Source organism: Hypanus sabinus, chromosome 23 (genome assembly GCF_030144855.1).
Source record: "Hypanus sabinus isolate sHypSab1 chromosome 23, sHypSab1.hap1, whole genome shotgun sequence".
Lineage (NCBI taxonomy): Eukaryota > Metazoa > Chordata > Chondrichthyes > Myliobatiformes > Dasyatidae > Hypanus > Hypanus sabinus.
This window is the reverse complement of record NC_082728.1, coordinates 30,124,609-30,150,869: the sequence shown is the minus strand read 5'-3', so window position 1 is coordinate 30,150,869 and position 26,261 is coordinate 30,124,609. Positions and strand designations below refer to the sequence as shown.

At 36.9% G+C, this 26,261-nt stretch overlaps 2 protein-coding genes across 4 annotated transcripts in view; one reads left to right on the top strand and one right to left on the bottom strand.

Moving 5' to 3' along the window:
* ntn1a (netrin 1a) overlaps positions 1–18,076 on the top strand; it is a 180,247-nt gene extending 162,171 nt beyond the window's left edge. For both annotated transcript variants that reach the window (XM_059948637.1, XM_059948636.1), the window contains one exon: positions 16,280–18,076. In XM_059948637.1, the coding sequence (XP_059804620.1) occupies positions 16,280–16,608 (329 nt within the window). In that variant the 3' untranslated portion in view covers positions 16,609–18,076. The remainder of the gene's footprint in view (positions 1–16,279) is intronic.
* Positions 18,077–18,156: 80 nt separating this feature from the next.
* Positions 18,157–26,261, bottom strand: part of stx8 (syntaxin 8) — a 192,335-nt gene continuing 184,230 nt past the window's right edge. For both annotated transcript variants that reach the window (XM_059948639.1, XM_059948640.1), the window contains exon 8: positions 18,157–24,696. In XM_059948639.1, the coding sequence (XP_059804622.1) occupies positions 24,629–24,696 (68 nt within the window). In that variant the 3' untranslated portion in view covers positions 18,157–24,628. The remainder of the gene's footprint in view (positions 24,697–26,261) is intronic.

Here is a 26,261-nt window from a genome sequence, read left to right as displayed (position 1 = left end):
CAACCAACATGACACTTCACTGCGTGTAATTGAATTACAGAAAGAAAGATGATCCCAGGTTTAATTTCCAATCTGTCGTCAATTAGCTATGGCAGGCCACATTAACCATTGGAGATACTCAGCATTTCTGAGTACAGGCTGAGCACCCCTTATCCGAAACTCCAAAATCCAAAATTATTTTGAGAGCTGACAAAGCATCACAGAAGGAAAATTCCACAAGGAACTGGGAAGGTTCATGTGGATACATGGGTCTCTGCACACCATTATAGTTCTAGGAAATAACCTTATATATGTAATGAACAGAAGTCAATAAAAAATAGAAAAACACTGCATGAAGTGAAAAACAAAGATCTCGATCTTGTATTGAAAGAGTGGATTTGTCAGCATCAGAATGAACATATGCCGTTTGACGGTATGCTGAATGTGAAACAAGCTGAAATTTTAAAGTAATTGTGAATATTCAGTTGGCTGGTAGCAGAAATTTAAGAAAAGACATGGCATTATATTGTTAAATACTTGTGGTGATAAAGCATCTGCTGATCATGAAGCAGCAGAGAAATTCATTGACTAGTTTGCCAAGATTCTTGCTGATAAAGATCTAACACGCTGAATGGCTGCATCAGTACATATTGGTGATGAACAAGTGTGAGAGAAAGACTGCTTCAGTAGCACATCAATTCAGAGTCAGGAATGATAGTGATTAGTGATGCTAAGCAGCCACTGACCGTCCACCTGGATGGCTGAGATAGTGATAGTTTACCTTCCTGGTGGTTCAATGTACACATTATTGTTTTATGCACAAAATTGTAGAAAATATTATATAGAACTACCTTCAGGGTATAGGTATAAGCTGATTATGTAATTTAAATGGTTTTCATGTTTGGATTTGGGTGCCATCCCAAATATTCCAAAATCCGAAATATTCAAAATCTGAAACACTTCCAGCCCCAAACACTTTGGATAAGGGGTACTCAACCTGTGCTGTAACATTCATAAGAGCTCTTGCAATAAACAACATGCAATGACCACTTACTGGAAGTGGTTGTATGTGGAGAAACTTCTGTACTTGTTTGCCCACAATGTTCTTCACTAACTAACCAGTGACGTCAGATATTCTATGAAAGGAAGCCGGTTGCCCTTTCCCCAGTCTGGTCTGTAGACGACCAAGGGAAATGTCTCTGGCATACAGACAGGAATAAATGAGGAGTTCTCAATGTTGATCCAATATAATGAAACCTCACAAGAGGGGAAGTTACAGCACAAGAATTCATGACAACTCATCTACTTTCTCGCTGCTGCCTGTAAGGAGTTTGTACCTTCTCCCTGTGACCATGTGGGTTTCCTCCAGGTGCTCCAGTTTCACCCCACATTCCAAATGGCAGATTAACTGGCTGTTGTAAATTGTCCTGTGAACAGGCTAGAGTTAAATCGGGGGTTGCAGGGCAGCACAGCTCACAGGGCCAGAAGGCTCTATTCTGCATTGTACCTCGATAAATAAATATTTCAGACAGTAGAAGGAGCATTGATGTGATTGTGTTCTGCAGTGCTGCCACACAGTCAGGACAGGTAGTGGAAGTCAAGTGATTAAGCGAAAGAACAATGAACTGTAAAGGATATAAACAGTAAACTGTGATGAAAACAGGACTGAAAGTGTTATATTTGAATGCACACAATATACCAATATTGGGTATATAAGGTAGGTGATGTAGTGCAGTTTAAGATTGGCAAGTATAACAAATATCATAGTTGGGAGCTTAACATACAAGGAAACACACTGTATCAAAAGAACAGGCAGGTAGGCAGATGGGGTGGGGTGGCTCTGTTAAGAAAATGAAATCAAATCCTTAGAAAGAGGTGACATAGGATCAGAAGACATAGAGTCCTTGGGGGTAGAATTAAGGAACTGCAAGGGTAAAAAGACCCCGATGGGGGTTATATACAGGCAGCTGAACAAATTACAGCAGAAGATAGAAAAGGCATGTAAAAAGGCCAATGTTATAATAATCACGGGGGATTTCAATACGCAGGTAGATTGGGAAAATCAGGTTGGTGCTGCATCCCAAGGGAGGGATCTTGTAGGCTTTTTTCTTAGAGCAGCTTGTGGTTGAGCCAGGTAGGGAAAAGGCAATTCCACATAGCGTATCGTGTAATGAACCAGATTCGATTAGGGAGCTTTTGGAAAAAGAATTCTTAGGAGGCAGTGATCACAGTATGATAGAACTCACCCTGAGAGAGAGAAGATAAGGTCAGATGTATCAGAATTACAGTGGAGTAAAGGCAATTATAGAGACACGAGAGGAGCTGGCCAAAGTCTATTGGAAGGGGACACCAGCAGGGAATATTGGAAAAACAACAATGGCTGGAGTTTCTGAGAGCAATTTGGAAGGCGTGGGGTAGATACAACCCAAAGGAGAAGTAGTATTCTAAAGGGAGGATGATGCAATTGTGGCTGACAATAAAGTCAAAGACAACGTAAAAGGGGAAGTGTTTAATAGTTCAATAGTTGCATTTAATACCAGAGAATGCATACAATGTACAACCTGAAATTCATGTTTTTCACTGACATCCACAAAAACAGAAGAATGAATGACAGTAAAATGTTAGAACCCCAAAGCCCTCTTCCCCCCTCCCACACACAAGCAACAGCAAAGCATCAACCCTCCCTCTCCCCCTCACTTCAGCAGGAAGCATCACCATCCCCCACAGAACAACTATGGTCTGCAGTACAGCAAAAACTAATTGTTCACCTGACAATTGGACATGCCAGAGGTGCTCTCGCTCCCTAACAAGGGACAGGGAGCTGTCACCGCAGCGGGAGGTGAAACCAAAGCAACTCACTGATTACATTGTCACAGTCTACTGCACCACTTTTATTCTGAGTTCTCCGACTTGAGAATTGGCAGCAAACTATCCCTAACATAAAGATAGATAGATAGATAGATAGAGATAGAGAGAGTGAGATATCTCCAACCCAAGTACAGAGGGCTCCAACTGCCAATCCGCTATTCACGATGTTCCATTTCTCCCTTGATGCCTCAGTCGGCAACATGGGCACAGAATCGATTTGTCCACGGGGCTGCAGGGCTTTACCCCAAAGGTGCGCATCTTCCAGGCCACATCCTGGAGGTATCAAAAGCGACTGGTCAGTAAGCTCCAGGGATGGGAACCACTGCCTTAAAAAAAACCAGTTTGAGTGCAGCTATAGATCGTGGACTCTGACAGAACCCAATGCACCTTGAAAGAGAGAGAAAAAAAAGAGACATTAAAGTGAAGAAATTAAGCTGTTTTGCAGATGAGCTTGAAGAAGCTGCCCTGTGGCAACACCTTAGCTCCATTATAAGAGGGCAAATACTATAGCAAAAAATAAGTGGGCAATTAGGGGATTGGGAGATTGTAAAAACCAAGAGGAGGTAACTAAAAATGCCATAAGGAGAGAAAAGATGAAACATGAAGATAAGCTAATCAATAATATAAAAGAGAATACCAAAGAATTTTCTGATATATCAAGAAAAAAAAGGTTTGATAAGTCACCTGGACCAGATGGACTTCACCCCAAGGCTCTGAAAGAAGTAACTGAAGAGATTGTGGAGGCATTAATAATAATCTTTTAAGAATCACTGGTTTCTGGAATGGTTCCGGAGTGGCAAATTGCAAATGTCACTCAATTTTTTAAGAAGAGAGGGAGGCAGAAAAAGAGAAATTATAGGCCAGTTAGCCTGCCTTCACTGCTTGGGAAGTGTTGAAGTCCATTACTAAGGATGCGGTTTCAGGGATCTTGGAGACAAATGATAAAATAGTCCAAAGTCAGCATGGTTTCCTTAAGGGGAAATCCTGCCTGACACTTCTGTCGGAATTATTTGATGAAATTCCAGGCAGGATAGATGAAAGAGAGTCAGTGGATACTGTTTTTACTTGGATTTTGACAAGGTGCCACAAATTAGGCTGCTTAACAAGGTAAGAGACCATAGTATTACACAAAAGATACTAGCTTGAATAGAGAACTGGCTGACTGGCAGGAAGCAAAGAGTGGAAATAAAGAGGACCTTTCTGGTTGGGTGCTGGTGACTAGTGGGGTTCTGCAAGGATCAGTGTTGGAACCACTTCTTTGCACGTTATATATTAATGATTTGGACAATGAAATTAGTGATTTTGTGATCAAATTTGCAGATGATATGAATATAGGGGGAGGGGCAGGTAGTGGTGAACAAACAGATAGTCAGCAGAAGATCTCAGACACAAGAGAATGGGCAAAGAAATAGCTAAAGGAATATAGTGTAGGGAAGTTTATCATTTTGCACTGTAGTAGAAGGAATAAATGTGTAAAACTATTTCATAAGCAGGAAGAAAATTAAAAAATTGGACATGCAAAGGGACTTGGAAGTCCTCATGCAGGATTCCTTAAAGGCTAATTTGTGGCTTGAGTCAGTGGTCAGTAAGATAAATGCAATGTTAGGATTCATTTCTAGAGGACTAGCATATAAAAGCAAGGATTTAATGCTGAGGCTTTATAAGGCATTGGTCAGACCACACTTGGAGTATGGTGAACAGATCAGAGCCCCTTATCTAAGGAAAGAGGATTTGGTATGCAACAATGGAGGTTCATGAGAATGACTCCAGGAATGAAATGGTTAACATATGAGAACTGTTTGATGGCTCTGGGCCTGGACTAGCTGGAGCTTAGAAGAATGAGTGGTGATCTGATTGAAACCTATCGAATGTTGAAAGGTGTAGATGGAATGGATGTGGGGAGAATGTTTCCTATAGTGGAGCTGTCTGGGAACAAAGGGCACAGCCTCAGAATTGTGGAACATCCACTAAGAACAGAAATGAGGAATGTCTTTACCTAGAGGGTGGTGAAGCTGTGGATTTCATTGCTTCAGACAGCTGTGGAGCCAAGTCAAATATATTTAAAGAGAGTTTGATAGATTCTTGATTAGTCAAGCCAGTGAAGGTTATGGACAGAAGGCAGGAGATTGAGGTTGAGAGAGATAATATATGAGCCATAATGGAGTGGCAGAGCGGACTTGAAGCGCCAGATGGCCTAATTCTGCTCTTAAGTTTTATGGTCTTAACTCCATGAACGTTCTTATACTCAATCATGGCATTGTCCAGTATAAGAATACTAAAATCAAAGCTAAAGCCTTTGTAATTTTCATTAGTTGGAAATGTAAAAGGAAGAACCAATTCAAATGCTGCCTGAGCTTCTCACCTTCACAGATAGCTGTCAATTTACTTCACGCTATACCAAGGAGCTGGTGAATGCACTGCTTTCCATTATTTGTTTCACTTCTACCCAAAATGTCCCACAACAGCTGCTACACCAGCATCTATACAAATTAGTATAACATCACTGAGGTATGCAGGTCAAATCAGTCTTCCCATTTATCATCAAAAGCAATGTCAAGGGTAGTACTTTCAAGAAGCATTTACTCACTAGTTTGGGATCTTCCAGAATGACTCCGCTCCTGTTTTCAACGCAGTCTTGACTTATATAATACACAAAATACAGAAGCAAGGTACACATGATGACACTGGAATCTGTGGCATCAAGGAGCCATGAAAATATTAAGTAAAAGAAATTTGAGGGAATATCTCCATGGGAAAGGTTCAATCTCAGCATAAAGGAAGTTTCATCTATTGACTGAGATGAGGGATAATAGAAAATGGACTACCCTCAGTGGGTAATTGCAACTCACGCTACACTCCAGAGTAACATCACCATGCAGGACAAAGTAGCCTGATTCATTATAGAGATACAAGAGAGACTGCAGATGTTGGAATTCTGGAGCAACGCTGAAGGAACTCAGCAGGTCAGGCTACACATTGAAGGGAAAGGAATAGCCTGCATTTTGGGTCAAGACCCTTCATCATGTCCTAGTTAATGAACAAAGGTCACTTCAACGATGTTTCTAACTCGTGAATGAAAAGATGTTAATCCAATCCAATCCAAATTTTTTCCATGTGATCAGACTTCAGAGTATTTTTATTTTCAAACTGCCTATTTTCAAGACAAAGCCTATAAAAATGCTAATTTCAGATGTAAACAACCAGCAAATGTAACAGCTAATTTAACAGTCAGACTGTCTTTCAAGAGGGTGACCCCTCGCAAGGCAACAGGCCCTGATGGAGTATCTGGTAGGGCTCTGAAAACCTGTGCCAACCGACTGGCAGGGTGTTCAAAGATATTTTCAATATTTCATTACTATAGTCAGAAGTTCCCACCTGCTTCAAAAGAGCAACAATTTTACCAGTGCCCAAGAAGAGCAGCGTGAGCTGCCTTAACGACTAACGTCCAGAATGCTCACATCTATGGTGATGAAGTGCTTTGAAAGGTTGGTTATCGTTAGAATTAACCCTTGTCTCAGTAAGGACCTAGATCCACTTCAATTTGCCCATCACCATGACAGGTCTACAGCAAATGCGATCTCATTGGATCTTCACACGGCCTTTGATCACCTGGACAATATAAATAGCTATGTCAGGTATTGACTACAGCTCAGCATTTAACACAATCTTCCTACCTTTCTATCAAAAAGCTCCAGAACCTGGGCCTCTGCAACTGCATTCTTGACCTCCTAACTGGAAGACCACAGTCTGTGCGGATCGGAAGTAACATCTCCATCTCGCTGACAATCAACACTAGTGCACCTCAGGGATTTGTGCTTAGCTCACTGCTCTACTCTCTCTACACCCATCACTGAGTGGTTAGGCAGGGCTCAAATGTCATCTATAAATTTGCTGTCAATACAAGTGTTGTTGGCAGAATTTCAGATGGTGACAAGAGAGTGTACATGAGCAAGATATATCAGCTAGTTGAGTGGTCCTCATAAAGGGATCAGAAGTGAAGAGAGAAAGCAGTTTCAAGTTCCTGAGTGTCAATATCTCTGAGGACCTAACCTTCACCGAATATACTGATGCAGCTATAAAGAAGGCAAGACAGCGGCTATATTTCATTAGGTGTTTGAGGAGATTAGGTATGTCACCAAAGATACTTGCAAATTTCTACAGATGTACCATGGAGTACATTCTAACTGGCTGCATCACCGTCTGATAAGAGGAAAGGCTACTGCACGGGATCGAAATGCGCGGGAGAGAATTGTAAACTTAGTCAACTCCATTATGGGCACTAGCCTCTGTAAGTATCTAAGTATCTAAGACATCTAAGACCTCAAAAAGGCACCATCCATTATTAAAGACCACCATCACTCAGGTCATTAAGAGGTTCAGAAGTCTGAAAGGATACACTCAATGATTCAGGAACAGCTTCTTCCACTTTGCCATCCAATTCTGAATGCACATTGACCATAAAGACCACCTCACTACTTTTTTGATTTCTGTTTTTGCATTACCTATTTAACTAATATATCTATGTATTTACTGTAATTCACATTTTTTCTATTATTATTACTGCAAAGACAACAATTTTCACAACATATGCTGGTGATATTAAACCTGATTCTGATTCTGAGCAGTTTTTGAGGCAGTAATCTTCATAATGTCCCTGAATCAGATTGAAGGTGTTTTGAAGGGGAAACAAACATATAAGCAGACTTAAGGTAAAACATTCTTTTGTTAAATGAACTCCTTTCATTAGAGATCTTCTGTGTAATACAGTTTTTTGCTTTCTACAAGCCCGTACACAAAATCCTGCAGTGGGCAGCCAAAGGCGTTCACATAGAGGCGATAAAACAATACTTAAGGTCACCTCAGTGGAAAGACCAGAAGACAGCCGAAAGTGTCTTTGGCAGCATTAACTCAGTTTTAAATGGGTGAATTTGACTAATATGGACTAGAATAACAGTGTAAAAGGCAAAGAGGGGGAGGAATTCTTGAAATATATACCAATTTTTTTTTGATCAGTGTGTTTCCAGCCAGCAAGGATAGATGCAGTGCTTAGACTTAGTTTTGGAAAATAAAATACCACAAGCGATGCCAGTTCAGTGGACAAATACACAGAATATCGTGATTTTGTAAAGGGAAAACCTATAGTCAAGCTAAAATTATTTAACTGGAACTGCATAAATTAGAGCTTAATAGAGAACAAAGCTGAATATTGAAAATCAGAGCAGTTCCAAAAATAGGGAATACTACGTCCAAAAAGAAGGATGACAGCAGGTTAGCAATTCAAATAAAAGAAAATAACACCTGCTTGTTAATGTAAATATCTGATCAGCCAACCATGTTGCAGCAACTCAATGCATAAAAGCATGCTGACATGATCAAGAGGTTGTTGTTCAGACAGATCGAGGAAGAAATATGTGGAATGACTGGTGGTGCCAGACAGGGTGGTTTGAGTATCTCAGAAACACAAATGTTCATACACAACAGTCTCTAGAGTTTACAGAGGATGATGTGAAAAACAAAAAAAAAAAACAATCACTGAGCAGCAGTTCTGTGAGCAAATATGCCTTTTTAATGAGAGAGGTCAGAGGAAAATGGCCAGACTGGTTCATGCTGACAGGAAGGCGATAACAACTCAAATAACCACATATTACAAAAGTGGTGTGCAGAAGAGCATATCTGAATGCAAAACACATCAAACCTTGAAGTGGATAGGCTACAGCAGCAGAATACCACAGACATACACTGTGGCTACATTCTTAGGTATAGGATATATGTGAAGAATGAGACCAATTAGGGATTACACGAACGAGCATGTGGAAGCATAATTAAAATGTTCAATGAGTATTTTTGCAACTGAATTCATATAAATCATGCCACATTATAGCAATAAAGGAAGAAAGTGGAGGAAATCTGGATAGAATGTACATTAGACATGCTTTAAAGATTGTGTCCTCAGAGTATAAAATATCATCTGATCCAGATAGGATACACATTACTAAGTATCTTACCAAGCCATTGGGGAAGGAGGGCTGGGTGCCAGAAAAAAACAGTCAGCCCTATTTAAAAAAAAAGGGTTAACCCTCCACCCCCCCCCAAAAAAAAAGATAAAGGTTAGCCAAGCTTAACACTGTTGGTGGGAAAATTTATCTTTTAAAGATAATTATCCACGACTAATTGAATTAGCATTTGGAAACATATGTGATGAAAAGTCAGTGTAGATACTTCAAAGGTAAGTTGTGCTAAGGATAAGATAAAATCCTCTGCTTTCAATGACCAAGAAAGATGCATTAATAGTGTGCAAATGGATTTTCAAATGAAAGTTGACAATTTACTGCATAATATTTCTTGGGCCATGAGATTAAAGACCTATAGCAACTTGACAAGTAAGTGGAGGTGAACATTTTGAACAGGAGTAAAGGATACTGTGATCTTTCTTTTTGTATTGAAACCATTTCATGTTTCAAATATGCTTATTATAAGGAATTAAGAGTAGTTGGTATAATTTCAAAGTTTGCAGATACCAAGAAACTCATCAACAGCTTAACAATGAAGAGAACAATTAAGATATTTCAGGAAGGGGGAAGCTTGATGAAGTTGACAGAAGGTGGGATGAAATTTGATGCAGAAAAGTATGAAGCAATAAATTTCGTCATAAGAATCAGGAGAGACCATCTGAAATAATTGTTTAAATTTTGAACTCTGAAGCAGAAATGGAGAGACCTGGGATGGGTGTACACAAATCTTTGAATCATACTGAGAACCAATGATTTCAAAGCAGCAATAATGGATACACATAAGCAGAATTGGACATGGTCAACTACGTGTAAACACATAGTTAAAACAAGCAAAAGTACTCTTAAAAATGTCTTGATTTTAGAAAATGGCTTTGTAAATCATAAAACTGTATTTGCTTGAAGAATAGAAAGTTATCCTTACTTTATTGCTATTTGCAGGAAGCTTAATTTTTTTAAAGATGTATCAAATTTTTGTCTCATTGGGTCTGACCAAGCAATCTTATGAAGTTAGTTCTGGAAACTGAAGGATGATACTAAGTATTTCAGAGTGAAAGAACACACAAAAAAAGGGAGAAAATACCCAAGATACATAACAGAAGTATTGGTTCAGAAGCTGACAGTTGTACATTCTGTAAAAGATAGTGCCTGGATTAAGACACAATTGAATTATGAACAGAGGTAGGAGTTGAGAGAGTAATGGGGAAAATGAGAAATGAAGCTAAGCAATCTAGACAGGAGATTGGTTATGTATAGCAAACACAAAATGATAAAGAGAATCAAAACAATGTGTTTATTTGGGCAAAAGATTAGTTGCTTTCAAAAATGGCATGTTAAAATTAATGCTACATTTTGATGCTACTACCATTTTTTAAAATTACAGTGAAAGAGTTTTATCAAAGAAAAACTATTCATCTCATCACCTAAGAAAGAGTTTCAACACATGGTTGGTAATACTTCAAAAGGCAAAGAAAGGGTTAATTAATAATATGGTTAAGTTTAGGAGTAATACTTTTCTCAAGCAATTGACTTGAAACTAAGTGACGGTGTCTGAATATGGAAATTCTAACTAAGGAACAAATATATGAGAAAGGATATGAGGAAAATAAGGTCATAAAGGAATGAATCATATTAACATAATGAACTGTGGTAGAAGTATTTCAAATTTAAAAAAAATCAGCTATGATTACTAAATGAAAATATATAAATTCAGGATAAAAGTATGCTTTCCAATTAAAGAGTGACAAAGGAATAAACATATGTTTTAATTTATTTCTTACAATAAGAGTCTAGTAATTTTAAAATACTGGAACTTAAATCTAAATTTCTGATCATAATTTCCATGGCAAATTCAATGTTGTCTATTTATTTATTGGTATATTTATATAAGATTATAAGACATAGGAGCAGAATTGGCCCACTCGGTACATTGAGTCTGCTCCACTATATGATCATGGCTGATTTATTTTCCCCCTCAACCCCATTCTCCTGCCTTCAACCTGTAACCTTTGATGCCCTTACTAATCAAGAACCTATTCCACTTTAAATGTACCCAATGAGTTGGCCTCCAAAGCATCTCTGGCAATGAATTCCACAGATTCACCACCCTCTAGCTAAAGAAATTCCGCTCACATGAATAATATTAACATATTGGTATTCATATAAAATGGTTATAGCTTGGCCCAATAAAACGGGAGAAGTTTGAAGTGCATGTCCTTTAAAATAAACTTTCTGAATTGTGCAATGCTTTACAAAAGGACCAAATATTTATTAAATTCAAATTATAACATAATTTACTGATATCTCTCATTCATATCTGGCAGTTCCCAGAGAGCTCATCATTAAATTGAATACCCAAATCAGGCTTAATAAATTGCTTTATTTTTGCAAGGATATATGTCAGAAGATTGGTGAAATAACCGATGGCCAAATATTTATATACCACATCTAATTCAATGGTAAAATACCAATGAATATATGGACCTCAGATCTACTGTACTTACATTAGAACAACTCCATTTATTACTTCAGGAGAAAAAGTTCTTCACAACGACTGTTGCTATGCAGATTGGATACCGCACAGTAGAAATAAAACCTATCTACAATAAAATAATAGTCTTATTGAACTTTACTGTGTATTTATGAAGCATTGTCTGTCTCATACACATTTTTCTCGAAAGGTTTCAAAACTTATACAGTATATTTGATGTATTTTTCTCTGACTGTGGGACATTCTGGTTCACACACTCCTGCATTGCTGCCATTGCGACAAGTCTGTGATCAGCTGGTAGGAAGTGCACGAGGTTAAATCTTCCCTGCTGAGATCAAGCAGGCTACTGCTGTGCTGTAACCCAAGAACAGATGACAGTTCAATTGCTATTAAGCCTGTGACTCAAATTTAAGAGCCTGTAGTTCAGGATGTTTGCAGTGTATTGCCAGGCCTGCTGGTCTCTCTGTAATAGCGCTGATGTAACATTTTTAATTACTTATCTGTCTCTCTCTGCCTTTCTTATTTTGTGTTTATTAAGTCACTTTGCACCACAAACAACATCTGGTCAAAGACTGGACAAGTGGTTTGTTTCTCAGCCTCAAAAGACTTTGTTCTAATTAGAAGCAGATTTGATTGGATTTTTTCACTTTTAGATGAACCCAAATGGAAATACTCAGCTTTACATTTTCAAAAGTGTTTTATTGGAGTTACTGACTTTGGAGCATCTTCCTTCAAAGTTCAAGGTTCAGAGTTCAAAGTGCATTTATCATCAAAGTACTTATATGTCATCATTTTCAACCCTGAGATTCATGTTCTTGTGGGCATACTCAATAAATCAACACTAGAATAATAACCAGAATAGAATCAATGAAAAGATCACAATAACTTGGGTGTTCAACCAATGTGCAAATACAAAAAGAAATAATTATAGTAAGTAAATAAGCAATAAATATCAAAAACAAGAGACGAAGAGTCCTTCAAAGTGACTCCATAGGCAACATTTCAATGATGAAGTGAAGTTATCCCCTTTGGATCAAGAGCCTGAAGGTTGAGGGGTAATAACTATTCCTGAACCTGGTGGTGTGGGTGCTGAGGCTCCTGTACCTTTTTCCTGATGGCAGGAGTGAGAAGAAAGCATGTCCTGGGTGGGGGTCCTTGATGATGTATGCTGCTTTCTTGTAGCAACGTCTTGTGTAGATATGCTCAGTGATGGGAACGGCTTTACCCATGGCAGACTGGGCCATATCTACTACTTTTTGTAGCATTTTCAAGGTCATTGGTTTTCCATACCAGGCTGTGGTGCAGCCAGCACTACACATCTATAGATGTTTTTCAAAGTTTTAAATGTCATGGCATTCCAACAATGTTTTCCCACGTTAAAAGTGCTTTTATTTGTTAGAAACTTGTTTAAGAGTACAGCATTATACATACATATTTACATTGCTAAAGCCCAATGCACAATCGTCCGTCCTCCCTGGTAGAAGGCCATTCTAGTAGAGATTATCTAAGCCAGCACATATTTTCAGGCTATCTACAGTATAGTTTAGCTACTTGTTCTCTTTAGCAGTGAAGTCTGAGGTGCTATGAAAACTGACCCTTTACCTCCTGGTTTTCGTTTGTTCGCATTGAAAGTCTTGGATGCAATTACTTGTCAAGATTTAAAATATTAATCTCTGCACATCTAAAAATACTTCTAAAAAGCTACATACTTCAACTAAGGTAAGCAACAGTTTGAGAGAATTGTTGGTGTTTCCATACCAGGCCACCACATTTCAGAGAAACGAGATGACTTAAATAAGATGTTTGATATTTCAAGATGAAAAGAATAGAACGAATAATTGATACGGTGAAATAAGGTATGCAGGGGGAGCTTCTTCAGGTCCCTTTCTGTAAATACATAATAGTTCTAACATATAATCAGGTGAGCATTGCTGTGAAGATAAACCAAATCCCAAAGTATCTGTAGTAGCTTATTAAGGGGCACCCATGCAAATAAAAGAAGTTAGAAGATTTGAAAAATATGCATCGATCTAAAGAAAAACCTTCACACAAAGGGAAGAATTTTACAGAATGCAACTCTTTCAGTGCTCACAAGAGTAACTTAACTTAGTTGAAGATTTGAAAAAGAACTTCCTGAACTAACACTTTCCTTAAGACTTCAAATTTGTATTATCAAGGACACAAGACACTTTGATGGATGTCTGTAAACAGAAAAATGTCATAACTGTACACTCAAATCATAATATGGCATGTTTAAAGTTATCCGTAACTTCTAACTCTTTCCATATAAAGCTGCTGCCATTATGTGAATCTGTACTATATCAAACTAGTTTTGACTAATAAATCAAATGTTAAGTTATATTTTCAACAGGGAATCTAACAAGAATATTTTTGTAGATGATTCATTCTTAGTTGATTTACTGCAGATATGGAGTGAGATATGAGCTGCCTTTAGAACAAGAGCACACTACAGATGTGAAATGTACAGCCCTGTGATCAAGTGTTTCATTCCACTTTACCAGTAACAGACTGAGGGTGTGGTGAATGGGATAGATTAACAGCACGTAAACATCAAGCTCTGGCTCTACTCATAGATTCATTCATCATTATGTTTTACAGAATTTTTTTTCAAATGTGTCAAATAACAATTTGGGATAAAAAATTCATCCTTAGTTTCATAACACAACTATTATGTAGAATGTCAAATAATTTTCCTTTCCAGGAGGAGCATATTAGAATATTGCTGATGACAATCATTGGATACCAACAAATGTGACATTTCCAAACAGTTTTATAGGATGCTCTATTGCTTCTGTTATTCCAAACGATGTTTACTTTCAGTTAGTATTGCCAAATGCACTTTCCCAGCGTTCTCTGCTCCTCCGTAGCCTCCTGCATTAGACGAGTTTCTTTTTCTACTCAGTGGAAAAAGGACAATTGTTTGAGGAACTGCTTTCTCACTGCTTTCCCCAACAATGAGTCAAACACTAAGGCACAATTGAATCAGTCAGACCAGTTCCGTTTTCATGAAGCCACACATCATAATTACTCTTCAAAATGGATGACATGTACACTGGTGTGTGCTGGACTTTTTACAGCATCAGATGTTGATTAACAGAAGTACTTGGAATAGCCTCATTCTCAGCATTAACTTTCTGAGCAAAGTCTAGATTCCTAGCAGTGACTGGAATTTTCAGATATTAATTGTTAAAAATTCAATGATAGGATAATAGTTTGTAGCACAAGCCTTAACAAATCAAATTTCCTATAAAATTCATTGTGAACATCAAGGGAAAAAACCAGGACAAGAGAAGTTCTTTTTCATTTGGTGAAGATGTACCCATTTACTAATAGTTTGGCATAGTTACAGAAACATTATATGATTAAGTAACACTCGATTTCACCAGGGAAGACACACTAATATTTCATTTTGTACAGACGTACAAATCATGATTAATTTTTATTGTCATCCTTCTTAATAAAATCGGATTTTTTTACTTAAAATTATAATATTCAGTCAGTATTAAAGCAAAGAGCTACACAGTTTTATAAAGAAAGGTACTCAAAAGTAAAAGTATTCAAAACATTATGGGTCCACGTTCAGAAAGAATGACAATCTAATTTTGAATTTTTTTCTAATGCAAATTCATAAACTGCTTTCCTACATTATGAGAAATAACTGAAGATTTAGGAGGAATTCTTAAGTAGTTTGGGGTATTTCTTTTTTTAGTCTAAGTCCTGAAAACCCCACCTAATCAGCTCTGAAATGAAGATCTTTCCATTGACAATTTAAACTAAAAAATCACTCAACCAAAGTAGCAGGTAAACCATTAAAATACACAAAAATACAACAGAAACATTTAGAAGTATTTTTATATAAACTCCAGAAAATCTCTATGTGATTAGATTGATAAGACATTGTTCAAGGTACTTAAAGGCAAAGAGTGCTCCAGCGACAAGGTAGAAATAATCATTATATTGGTCCGAACAAGTTATCAGAATGAATGCATGGCCCCAAGCACAGAACCACATACAATCTTTATTAATCATGAAACTCTGCTAAAAAATACTGTATAGAAGCAATGAACACTGCATGATAGTGTATAAAGTTCTAATTTAATACTAACATTCTCTTGCCTTCCTTAATGTGTAGAGAATTTTTTTTACTAGTATTGTGTAGAAGCAAAGAAAAGCAGGAATGTAAGAATGTGTGATACAAAGGCAACTGGGTAGGGCAGGCAGAGAGCATGGACACTGACAAACTACCAATGAAATCTGCTTTATGGCTCTCACGTGTGCTGCAGAAGGAATTTAAGCACATTACAAACTACTGTTTGACAACTAACAGCACACAGTAAATTTCGTTAGAAATAAACAATCACTTGTTCTAATCTTTCAAATTAGCATCCAGTTTAACAGTTCTTAACCTCTGGTACAGAAGCAATGTGGATTGTTTGAAGTACGATCAGTTTTCTCACCCTTCATTTTGTGTATCAGCATTTTCCTCTGCTAATTAAGAATGATTCATTACATGTAGGAATAAACCTCTTGTATGTGGTCTTGGGAGAAAACTAGTTTCTAAGGTTTTGATTGTATCCGCTGTCAGGCATTAATCAGTTACTCTTGTCAGCTCATTTCATACCCTTGGTCTTGTTACATCTTCTCTGCCTCAGGTACTATGGAAACTGTTGCTATGATAATAAATATGATATTTGAAACAAGTAGTGTGAAAAGCTCAGGATTACAGCTGCATTTGAAGAATTTGTTTGGTGTGCTGTTTAACACGTGTCAACTAAAATATTCTTTAAAAGCAAAATGCAGATGTTAGGTATGTTCATCAAATCAGGAAGCACCTACGGTAAGAGGAATATGGTTCAGGTTTTGCATTGAAAACCTTTAAAATCCTCTTCTGTTCCTATTTTCTCTGTTGCAGCTGTTCAAGCCCATATCTTGAAGGCAGAGAAAGCTGGTGAATGGTGGAAGTTTACAGTGAATATCATCTCAGTGTACAAACAAGGGGTGAAACGGATACGGCGTGGAGACCAATTCCTTTGGGTCCGCTCAAAAGACGTCGCCTGCAAATGCCCAAAAATAAAAACAGGGAAGAAGTACCTACTCTTAGGGAATGACGAAGATTCTCCTGACCAGAATGGGGTTGTTGCAAACAAAACCAGCTTGGTGATACAATGGAGGGACACGTGGGCAAGGAGGCTGCGGAAGTTCCAACAGCGAGAGAAGAAAGGCAAGTGCAAGAAAGCATAAAGGGAGACTGTGCTGCTTGACTGTAAGCAAGAGTGATGTTAGGATAAATTAGGAACCTGTGAAGGAACTTATCTAGCAGTTGGGATTTTGGAATTGCCAATTTTGCACCTAATGCTGATTTCAAATTCAAAAAATAAACAAGGATACAAAAAAAAAGATGGACTACTCTTTGCATAACAGCTGCAAATGTTCTAAAAAGAAGAACATTTGTTTCATAACCAAAATCCTTTCACAATTGCTCTTCTCTGCATAACGCAGTATGGTTTTTGTTAAAGGGGCACACCAATACAAACTGTTGATAGCTGGGAGTCATGCCAAAACTGGTTTGATCCCAACATAAGCTGTTAACTTCTAGCTGTGCAGTTAACCTAAAATGTGGCAGTCTCTATTTCCTTCCCTTGCCCTGTTTACATTTGACACAACATTCAGTGTTACATACTGAGCTGGTCTGCCAAGAAACTTCTGGCAATCAAAGTGGACATTGTATTCCTTATTAAATATTTTCAGAAACAGATAACTTAAAAACTTGTAAAATGCCATAGCTATACTTTGTGTCTTTTCAGTTCATCCCAACATTTACCTCACATTTATTAAGCCTGTTGGTTTCTCCTTAATTCTAAACTAGTAATTCTTGATTAAAGATGAAAACTCCATGTCCCTCTGATAAATTCTCTAAGTTTGTTCTCAACAATTTTACAGATGAATTCTGATAAACTAAATCCTGTCCAAAAAAGACTGGCAGTAAAATATCCTGAAATCAAACTCATGCTAAAATATAAATGTAAAAAGAGAAGAAAAAGTACCCTTTCAGTATATGATTACTGAAATAAAGCTATATTTTCGTTTCAAGTGAATTCTTTTACAGGTTCACAGAATCACTGCACAAGAACACAATAACAAATTCACCATCATTTCTTGTATTTCTCTTCAAATCTTAACATATATTCAAAGTCATTAAAGTTTCTATTTGTATAGTTAGTCCTTCATTAAAAGCCTTGGATAGATTTGAACATACTCTCGACTGGAAATATAACATTTGTTGTTAAAAAGAACAAGTAGAGGATGTACTGTACCTAATTCCTCTCCCTACACCCGACAGGCCTGGTGGGTCAGATCCATCACCTGAACAGTCAACTTCACACCTAGATCTCTTTTGTAACGGTGTCAATGATTACAAGCAACAATTTACTGCTTGTTCCAGTGACCAATTTCAGTTCCAATGGGGCAAAGTGACATTTCAACCTTGTGATCACTATCTCCGTCAAGCAACCAACTCAGGTCGCACAAATGACCCTTGCCTTTGCTGTGACCCTGTTTACAAGTATGTGCAGCTCATTCTCTAATCAATCATAACCGCAGACTAAAAAATAAAAAGTAGAAAAAAAAACTAACCTTAAACCAGTACATTTGACCACTTAAGACTGTATAAAGATGAGGTCTTAGCCTAAAATTAAGAGGTACTAAAGAAATGAATGAGTTTTGTAACAGGGTAAACATCTTCAAGGTACCTCAGTTACAGGTAGTGTATAAGACTGACATAATTGGAAGTGTGTTTATATTGATGTAATGTAGTTCTGGGAAAAAAAGACTTTTATATCAGTTCAGCCATACTCCAGCTAACTTAGACTTTACTATTCCCCTTCTACACAGACCTGTCGGGCTATACTTTTACCTGTTAATAAGTTGAACTGTAAATGTTGTTTAGTTATGGTCATTGCATAGTTTGCAATGTTTTCCTACAATGCATACTAATATATTATCATTATTATATATGAATATATTTAATTACACATAAAATTGTGGATTTTTTGGTTGTTAGATGGCTGTAATTGAACCAGATGTGAACATGTACTATAACTGCTGAGCACCCACACTTGATAGAATTAAATCCAGAATTCAGTTGAATAAAGTCTTGTAAACAATACCATATAATATTTGCTGTGATTTATTCGTGTTGTGAATTTTTCATATTCAAAAGAGGGGAAAAAAATTGAAAATTGTGTAAATAACTGACCAGGCTGTACAATCAAGTTTTTTTTTATAAAGTTTAAAATTCTTTCTTCTCTAAGTTCATTAGTGAACTGATACTCCAGACTGAACGTAACTAGTTGATATATGTGAAAATGTTCAGACTTTGATCATATCATGTTGGTACTGTAAAAGTTTATCATGTCTAATCCAGGAAACTGAAACATTCTTTTTGATTAAATTGTTTATAGATTTCAGAGTTACATTTCTCAAAGAACACAAGAACATGTGTGCTGATACATTCGTTATAGGTGAACCTGTTTAGTTTCTGAGATAATACAAAGTTAAGAATTGTAAACTGAATCAGAGAAACTGTTGCAGCTGAAATAACATGGGGCGTCACAGTAGCGTAGCAGTTAGTGCAACGTTATCACAGCTCGGGACGTCAGAGTTCAGAGTTCAATCCTGGAGTCCCCTGTAGTGAGTTTGTATGCCCTCCACATGGTATGCGTTGGTTTTCTCTGGATGCTCCGGTTTCCTCTCAGTGTCCAAAGATGTACCGGACAGTAGGTTGATTGCTCATTGTAAATTGCCCATGATTAGGTTAGGGTGAAATTGGGGGTTGCTGGGTGGCATGGCTCAAGGGGCCTATTCTCCACTGCATCTCCAAATACATTCATATAAATAAATAAATTATATTGAATACACATGTCAGGCTTGAGTAATTCACGAATATTGTTGGAACCAAGAGAAAGTCATCTGGAAACACAGACTGCGTTGCAGAATTATAATATAGATTGTATTAGCTAGAAATTGAATATATTTTGCCATAAATGAAGCTTTTATGAAACACTGCATAGCAGAAATCTTAAGTGGATTGCACTGTAATATACATTTTAATTCCTCTGTAATGCTGCTAAAATTAAATAACTGGAAAAATTTTGCTTTGCTTAGAATGGCTACTACTCAGAGACAGGAAAATTAATTAGGCATCTGATCATTGCTTATTATGTTTAAATCTATCTATATAGTATTGGCATTTGCCTCCAGCAGAACCTGCACAACATGTATATTAATAGGTGACTTGGAAGTACTCTAAAATTCCATACAGTATTCTAATATAATTACTGGATTATATTGGGGAAAACTGGGGAAATAAGGCCACAATCCACGTAGTTAACTGATAAGATGTGGAGGTCCCAAAATGAGCAGACACTGGAGAGTCCAGAGAGCTATTAGTATGATAGACTGTCAAGTGACCCAAAATGAAAGCTAAGTAAATATTGAAGAAAAGTAAGAAATGTTAACATGTCCTGAAGTAGTTTCATCTGCCAAAAAAGTCAGTTGAATTCTAAATTAGTGCTATAGGCTCCAACAACCCTGACAGTTTTGACTTTACAGAATGTCTATGCACATAAATATTTTCAGTTATCTTGGCCTTACTTATTACAACATGGAGGAAGGCTAGTTGGCTCATCTGGTCCATGCTGGTGCAAAATGGAGCAATCCGTGACTCCCATTCGCCCTTATTTTCCTATGCCCCATCAACATACACGTTTTAACATGTCCAGCATTTTTCTTTGATTTTTATTTGCTGCTTAGCCACAGCGAAGTTCATTTGCAGTTGCTAACACAACTACAAGCGAATCTTTGAAATGGGGAAAGCAAGCGGAGTACCTGGCAGAAGATGCAAACTGCACGAAGATCAAGATAAAGCCTGGATCCCTGGAACCACAGGTGCTATGCCAGCCGCTATCTCATCCACAAAGATAAACACATTTTATAAATCCTTCCTTTTCCAGATCTTTATTTTAATAAAATGGCTGAAGCTAAACTGCAAACAATTAGAAGAGAAATCGGTCTCTATCCCCTCTACTGGTTTCAGCGCAGGCCAAACAATGGATGATCATCAATCTTGCCGATAGGAACCGTCCTTTTAAATATCAAACCAGCACTGCCTGGTTTCACTTTAAAAACTATTCTTTAATTAGAAACATTAAAGTTCAGAAGACACTGGGAAGCATGGCAGCTTAAAGCAAGCAAAAACTGAATCCAGGAGGTAAATGAATTGGTAGCTGTGCTTTGGCACGGCAGTATAGTGGCGAAGATAATGCTATTACAGACCCATCTATAAGTTCAGGGTTGGGTTCTCACCACTGGAAGGAGTTTGTATGTTCTCCCCGTGACTACACTGGTGCTCTGGCTTCTTCCTGCATTCCACATACACAAGGGTTGGGATTAGTAATTTGTGGGCATGCTATGTTGGTGCTGGAAGCATGGTGACACAATACTCACCAACGTGATTTGATGCAAACAACACATTTCACTGTATGTTTCAATATACATGCGACAAATTAAGCTAATCTTTGTGTTTACTCCAGGATCAGAAAGAAAGCCAGTAAATCCAACAGTGACCACATCATAATAACCACCAGTCTGCCTTCCCCACCCGCCCCAACCTAATCTTTGATCATCACTGGGTCTCTATTACAACAATCACCACAAATAAAAATTATGACTACCCACTGGACTCTCAGCCGCTCCTCCAAATACCCTTCCTGCAACTGATATTCCCCTACACCATTGACAAACATCAGCTGGTACTATTTACAAACTTTTCACTGTCCTAAAATATTTACCAGCTCTGAAGAGATTTGGTGGAGTGTCAACAGAAACCTCACAAAGTTCAACCCCTTACAGTTTGCACTCACATCTGTCCAACACCCACCCTAGTCATCGCAGTCCACAGAACCCAAACATAAGACTTCATCCTCAAGAAAGAAGGGCCTGTACTGCGCTGAATTGCTAAGTAAGTAAAGAAAATGAGAAAAGACACAACTAAGAAAACCTTCTTAAGTTATCAGTGAACAACTTCTGTTACGAATAGCCACATTACAGATTTCTGTACATAACTTGACTCAGTACGTTTGGTCTTTTTCAAGTAAGCAGAATGAATTAAATGTTTTAGTAACTCACTTTACTATTATTTGGAAATTGTGTGAGAATGTTTGTCTTGTTTATACTGTCACATTATCATAATCATTTTAAAAAGCTAAAAATATTAAATAGATTTGAAAGATATTTCCAGGTATTGATGGAAGACTTTTCAAAAATGTTGGGCCAGAACTCGCTGTAAACTTTAAGCATCCACCTTCATTGCTGACTTTTTGCTCATCAGATGACCAGAGCAATTTCTATCCACAGAACAACAGAAAGGGATTTTCACAGCTGGTTAATATGTGCCTCCAGTCACTTGTCAAACCTATCAAGGATTTTGACTGCTAATGAATATCACAATGAAATGTTCAAAGGATGTTCAAATCATAACAATTAAAATATTTTAAAATTATTAAGAAGTAATACAATTAAGACACATTAAGACAACAATGAACATTTAGCAAAGTATATTAATTCAGAAGTTATAAATTACTTTATATTTACCCACGTTCACCACAGATGAGCTTCTGCATTCAGTTGAATTGTCCTGTTGATACTGTGCCAAGTCCACAGGTTGATGAAGAGTTCAAAGTTGGTGTGCAGTTGGGGAACTGCCAACAATAAACCACCAATAAGTTTTGGACTTACAAGCATGCATGGGAATCACACACTTCATGGGAATAACAGAGAAAAATGCTGTAAGGATATTGAGGAATTATCAACCATGATTAGGGCTACAACAATGTTTATGGAATAGATACTACACGAAATAACAGATGCATCACTTTGTCTTCTAACTTATTGGGTTGAAAAGTTTCAGAGGGTGCCAATAATTTTCAAAGACCCCACTACTTAATAAAACAGTAAACTTAATTCAATTTGTTCTTAATACATTCAAAATGTTGTTTTGGGAGGTCCGCCAGGAAAATAAGGAAACAAAACTAGTCACTGGTTATTAGCTATTCTCTGGTGGCCTCATATAGTAACAATTAATTTTCAGAAATTGGATGATGATGGTATAATTTTGCCTCATAAAAATGAATCTGTTTTAAAAATACAAATTTTTAAGTATTTAAAATAACAGATAAGTATAGATCTTATCTATTTTTTCAAGAAAATACATTACAATGATGTATAGGAGAATGATTATAAAATTATTTACAGATTACAAATTTACACAATTATTTTCAGTTGAAGTTCACAAAGATCACAAATAATTTAACAGATGCTTCAGATTTCATATCAGTAGACAATTGCTCATATTTTAAAAAAGGATCTATGTAACTATTGACGTATTGTATTCACCATTGACAGAAATTCCCCATTATGTTTTAGAATGAAGTATGGTCTAACATTGACCCTGGAAATGACAACTAAGATGACATAGTAGAAGAAAGGAAAATATAATTACTGTTTCTTTATTATGATTGAATAAATACTACAGATTTTACTTAAAGGTACACCAGTAACATAACAGAAAAGCCACCAAGCAAATTAAAATCAGTCATGTGGATTTGTGGTGACTGAAACAAAGCTGCATAATTGAACTGAATTAATGAGGCTGTTAAGTACGCTCTCAAAATGATGGACTAACCATTGGTGTTATCTCATTGCATTTTCCAAGGTAGTTTCCACTCACCTCCACCCACCCCCCCCCCGCCCACATCTCCCCAGATCTGTGGCGGATATACTGACAGCAGACTGAATCAGCCCACAGAGGATCGTTGCTCTTCTGTTATTTTTCCCTTGAAGGCAGTTAAGTAAGTAAACAGATGGGCCACATTTCTGTGATCATCTTAAATTCCCTTAGAAGGATTGAAACCCGTAGTTTGCTTTATCATTCAAGCATTTTGAAAGCTGCTTGGGTTTATTTTGATGCAAGGGAATTTTGCAGAATTTGTCACTTTTTTGTATTAAAAATGATACATGCAGAGAGCAGAAGATTTCAAGAGACATGGATACATAAAAATGTGGTTTTATTACCTTGAACACACAGTAGAAACTCTCTTTAACATGAAGAAAATAAGACTATGGTGGTCCTAGGTATTAAGACTGGTGATCTTCAAATTTTAAATTTGACCACAATGAAAAGAAAGTTACCAATTACACATAAGACACAAGCTAAAAGAGTTGGAAAATATTTATTCACACACCATATTCTGAATACTTTTACTAAATGATTGTATAAAATCATACACAATGTATGAAGTACACAACTGCATGAAATTATAAGGAAATGGTTTCTAATTGCTATTTTGTTAGATTGGAATTTCCACACTGAAAGCAATTTGTTCCAAGTTTCAATTTCACAAAGGCGTGTGAACAGTAACACTGTTTACAGGCAGTGAGTTAGCACACACTCCCCGTGCCCTACTAGGAGCCCCTTCGCTGACCCTGCAGACACTGAGAAAAGCATTTTTCCTGGGAAAATAGAGTAATCGTGTGAGTGAGTAAAAGCTGCCTTATTTAACAAGGTCACTGAAGCATTTTAGATGATCATACACATTCTCATTTAGGTAATAAAATTACAATCAGAAATATAATATAAAAGAATGGGAGAACCAAGTTAACAGAACAACAGAGCGCAGTAGTAAAAATGTTTATAATTCTCATCTAGGAACATGTCAGAAATGTGATGTATTTTATTTGAACATTGAACATACTTTCAATGGTTTAGCTTTGGCAAAGGAAATCAATTGTAAAGTACTAAAGTTCTGGGTATCCCTATATATATTAGGAGGAGAAAAATACAAACTGAAATTATGCGGTCAGTAAGATAAATCAAATGCATTACTTACACCCCTTGGATATTATACTACTCAAGAGTTAGAACTATCATTTCTGAATTTAAGGCAGGATCTTAATTTGAATTGAAAATCATACTGCAAGTAATGAAATAATTGAGTTATGTTTTGGCTTTGATTAATTGTCTATCTTGAGTATTAAATAATTGTAAGGGAACCATATTGATCAAACACATTGAAATGTTCTCTATTGCTTGAATAAGAAAACTTATTTCAAACTTGCTCTGGTGGTCTGAAGAAGAACACGTGTTCCAGTTTTACCATCCAGTCCATATTCATTGAAGAGTCTTGTTTGCGCCACTTTCGCTTGATTACTTTACTGGCCACACGGCAACCACGACAATGGCAATCAACAACAATACAATAACCACCAGCATCCCTACAATAAAAATAAAACAATTCACATTTACAATATTCAACAGTAGATGCTTGGTTTCAAGAGCAGAAATACAATTCAGGAAACCGGCTGGAATCAGTTATTGCTATCACAATGTCTGTAAAAAAACAGAGGTTGAGCTTGTTTTCATATTTTAACTGATTTCCAACTTTACATATAAGCATGCAACAAGCCTTTGACAACAGATGTCTTGGGTTGTCAAATCAAGATGTAAATATAAATTTTGGCCATTTCATTAATGGCGGCAATTATTATTGTTACAATTATTTTCCTCAGCATGTTCAACTCACAATAACCTCAATTTATAACGTTTGTTCTTATTTGGAGAATCCCCCTTGACAGTGTATCATAAACATAATAAATTTGGCTAACTGATGAAAGCAGTCAAACTGGATATTTTCAAGTTGTGCAAAATGAACACTGCAAAGTTGAAAGCAATTATGTCATTTGTAATGTATGTGTATTGGAAACCAGGAAGAATTAATCATGTCTTTTGTTTTCGCAGTTAAAATATCTATGTGATTAAATGATTTTGTATGCAAAGTTTCCATTAAGTTGTACTGGAATTGCATAAACATCTTTTATGCCTCTGAGACATTTATAAATATTGGTACTCAAGTTATAACATTTTGCATGTATGAAATAGACTGTATCAGCAAATTAACTTCACAAGGATTTGTGAAGTCTTTAAATATCATTAAAGGAAGAAAATTCTAAAATTCATAGAAAATTTATTTACGTGAGCAAAAAAATACACTTTTAGATGACTAAGTTGGAAAGCTCTGCTGATGTTGGCAACATGCATCACAAAGCCATCTTGATGGTACTTCATTTTAAGAGCTCGTCTCTTTTATATGAGGGAATTGGCAATTCCATCCATAAACAGAGACAGAATGTGAAAATAACTGCCCGTGGCTCAGAGTAAAGTGAATAACTGCTCGTTCATGTCTTGGTTTGGTTATTTTGTAACCCACTATGAAGCGACAGATGAGTAATGTTGCCAAAAAGGAAAATGTATGCAGCATATATTAGAACCTAGAAAAGACTATTTAAATATCAAAAATGTATCTTAATTTGGTGGATTTGATCCTGCACATCCAGTATGGTCTGTACAGCCTTCTCACACTGCTCTCAACCCTATCAAACTGGAAAATAAACAATCAATGAATATTGGAAATAAGCACCAAAATACTGATTAAGTACTAAGTTGATGTCTCCTGGTTTAAACAACTAGGGAAGAATGAGGAAGAATTATTGTTATCATGTCTTGACTTCCTTGATATCCAAATGTTTGTTTCTTTCTGAGTTGAATATAATTCCTCACCCTCCTTCCCTAATGCTCTAACGCTGCCCTGTTTCTGAGAAACCCCTTCCCAAATTTGCTTCTGTCCTCTTCCCTGTCTTCCTCCCATCACCTTGCTCAGTGAAGAATTTCTGCTTGCAAGTTAAGCATCAGAGTCCATCTGAGGGTTTGATTTGATCTTTCACACATCCTTGGGTTGTGGAGGGTCTAAAATACATGAACTGGAAGGAGCATCAGGAACACC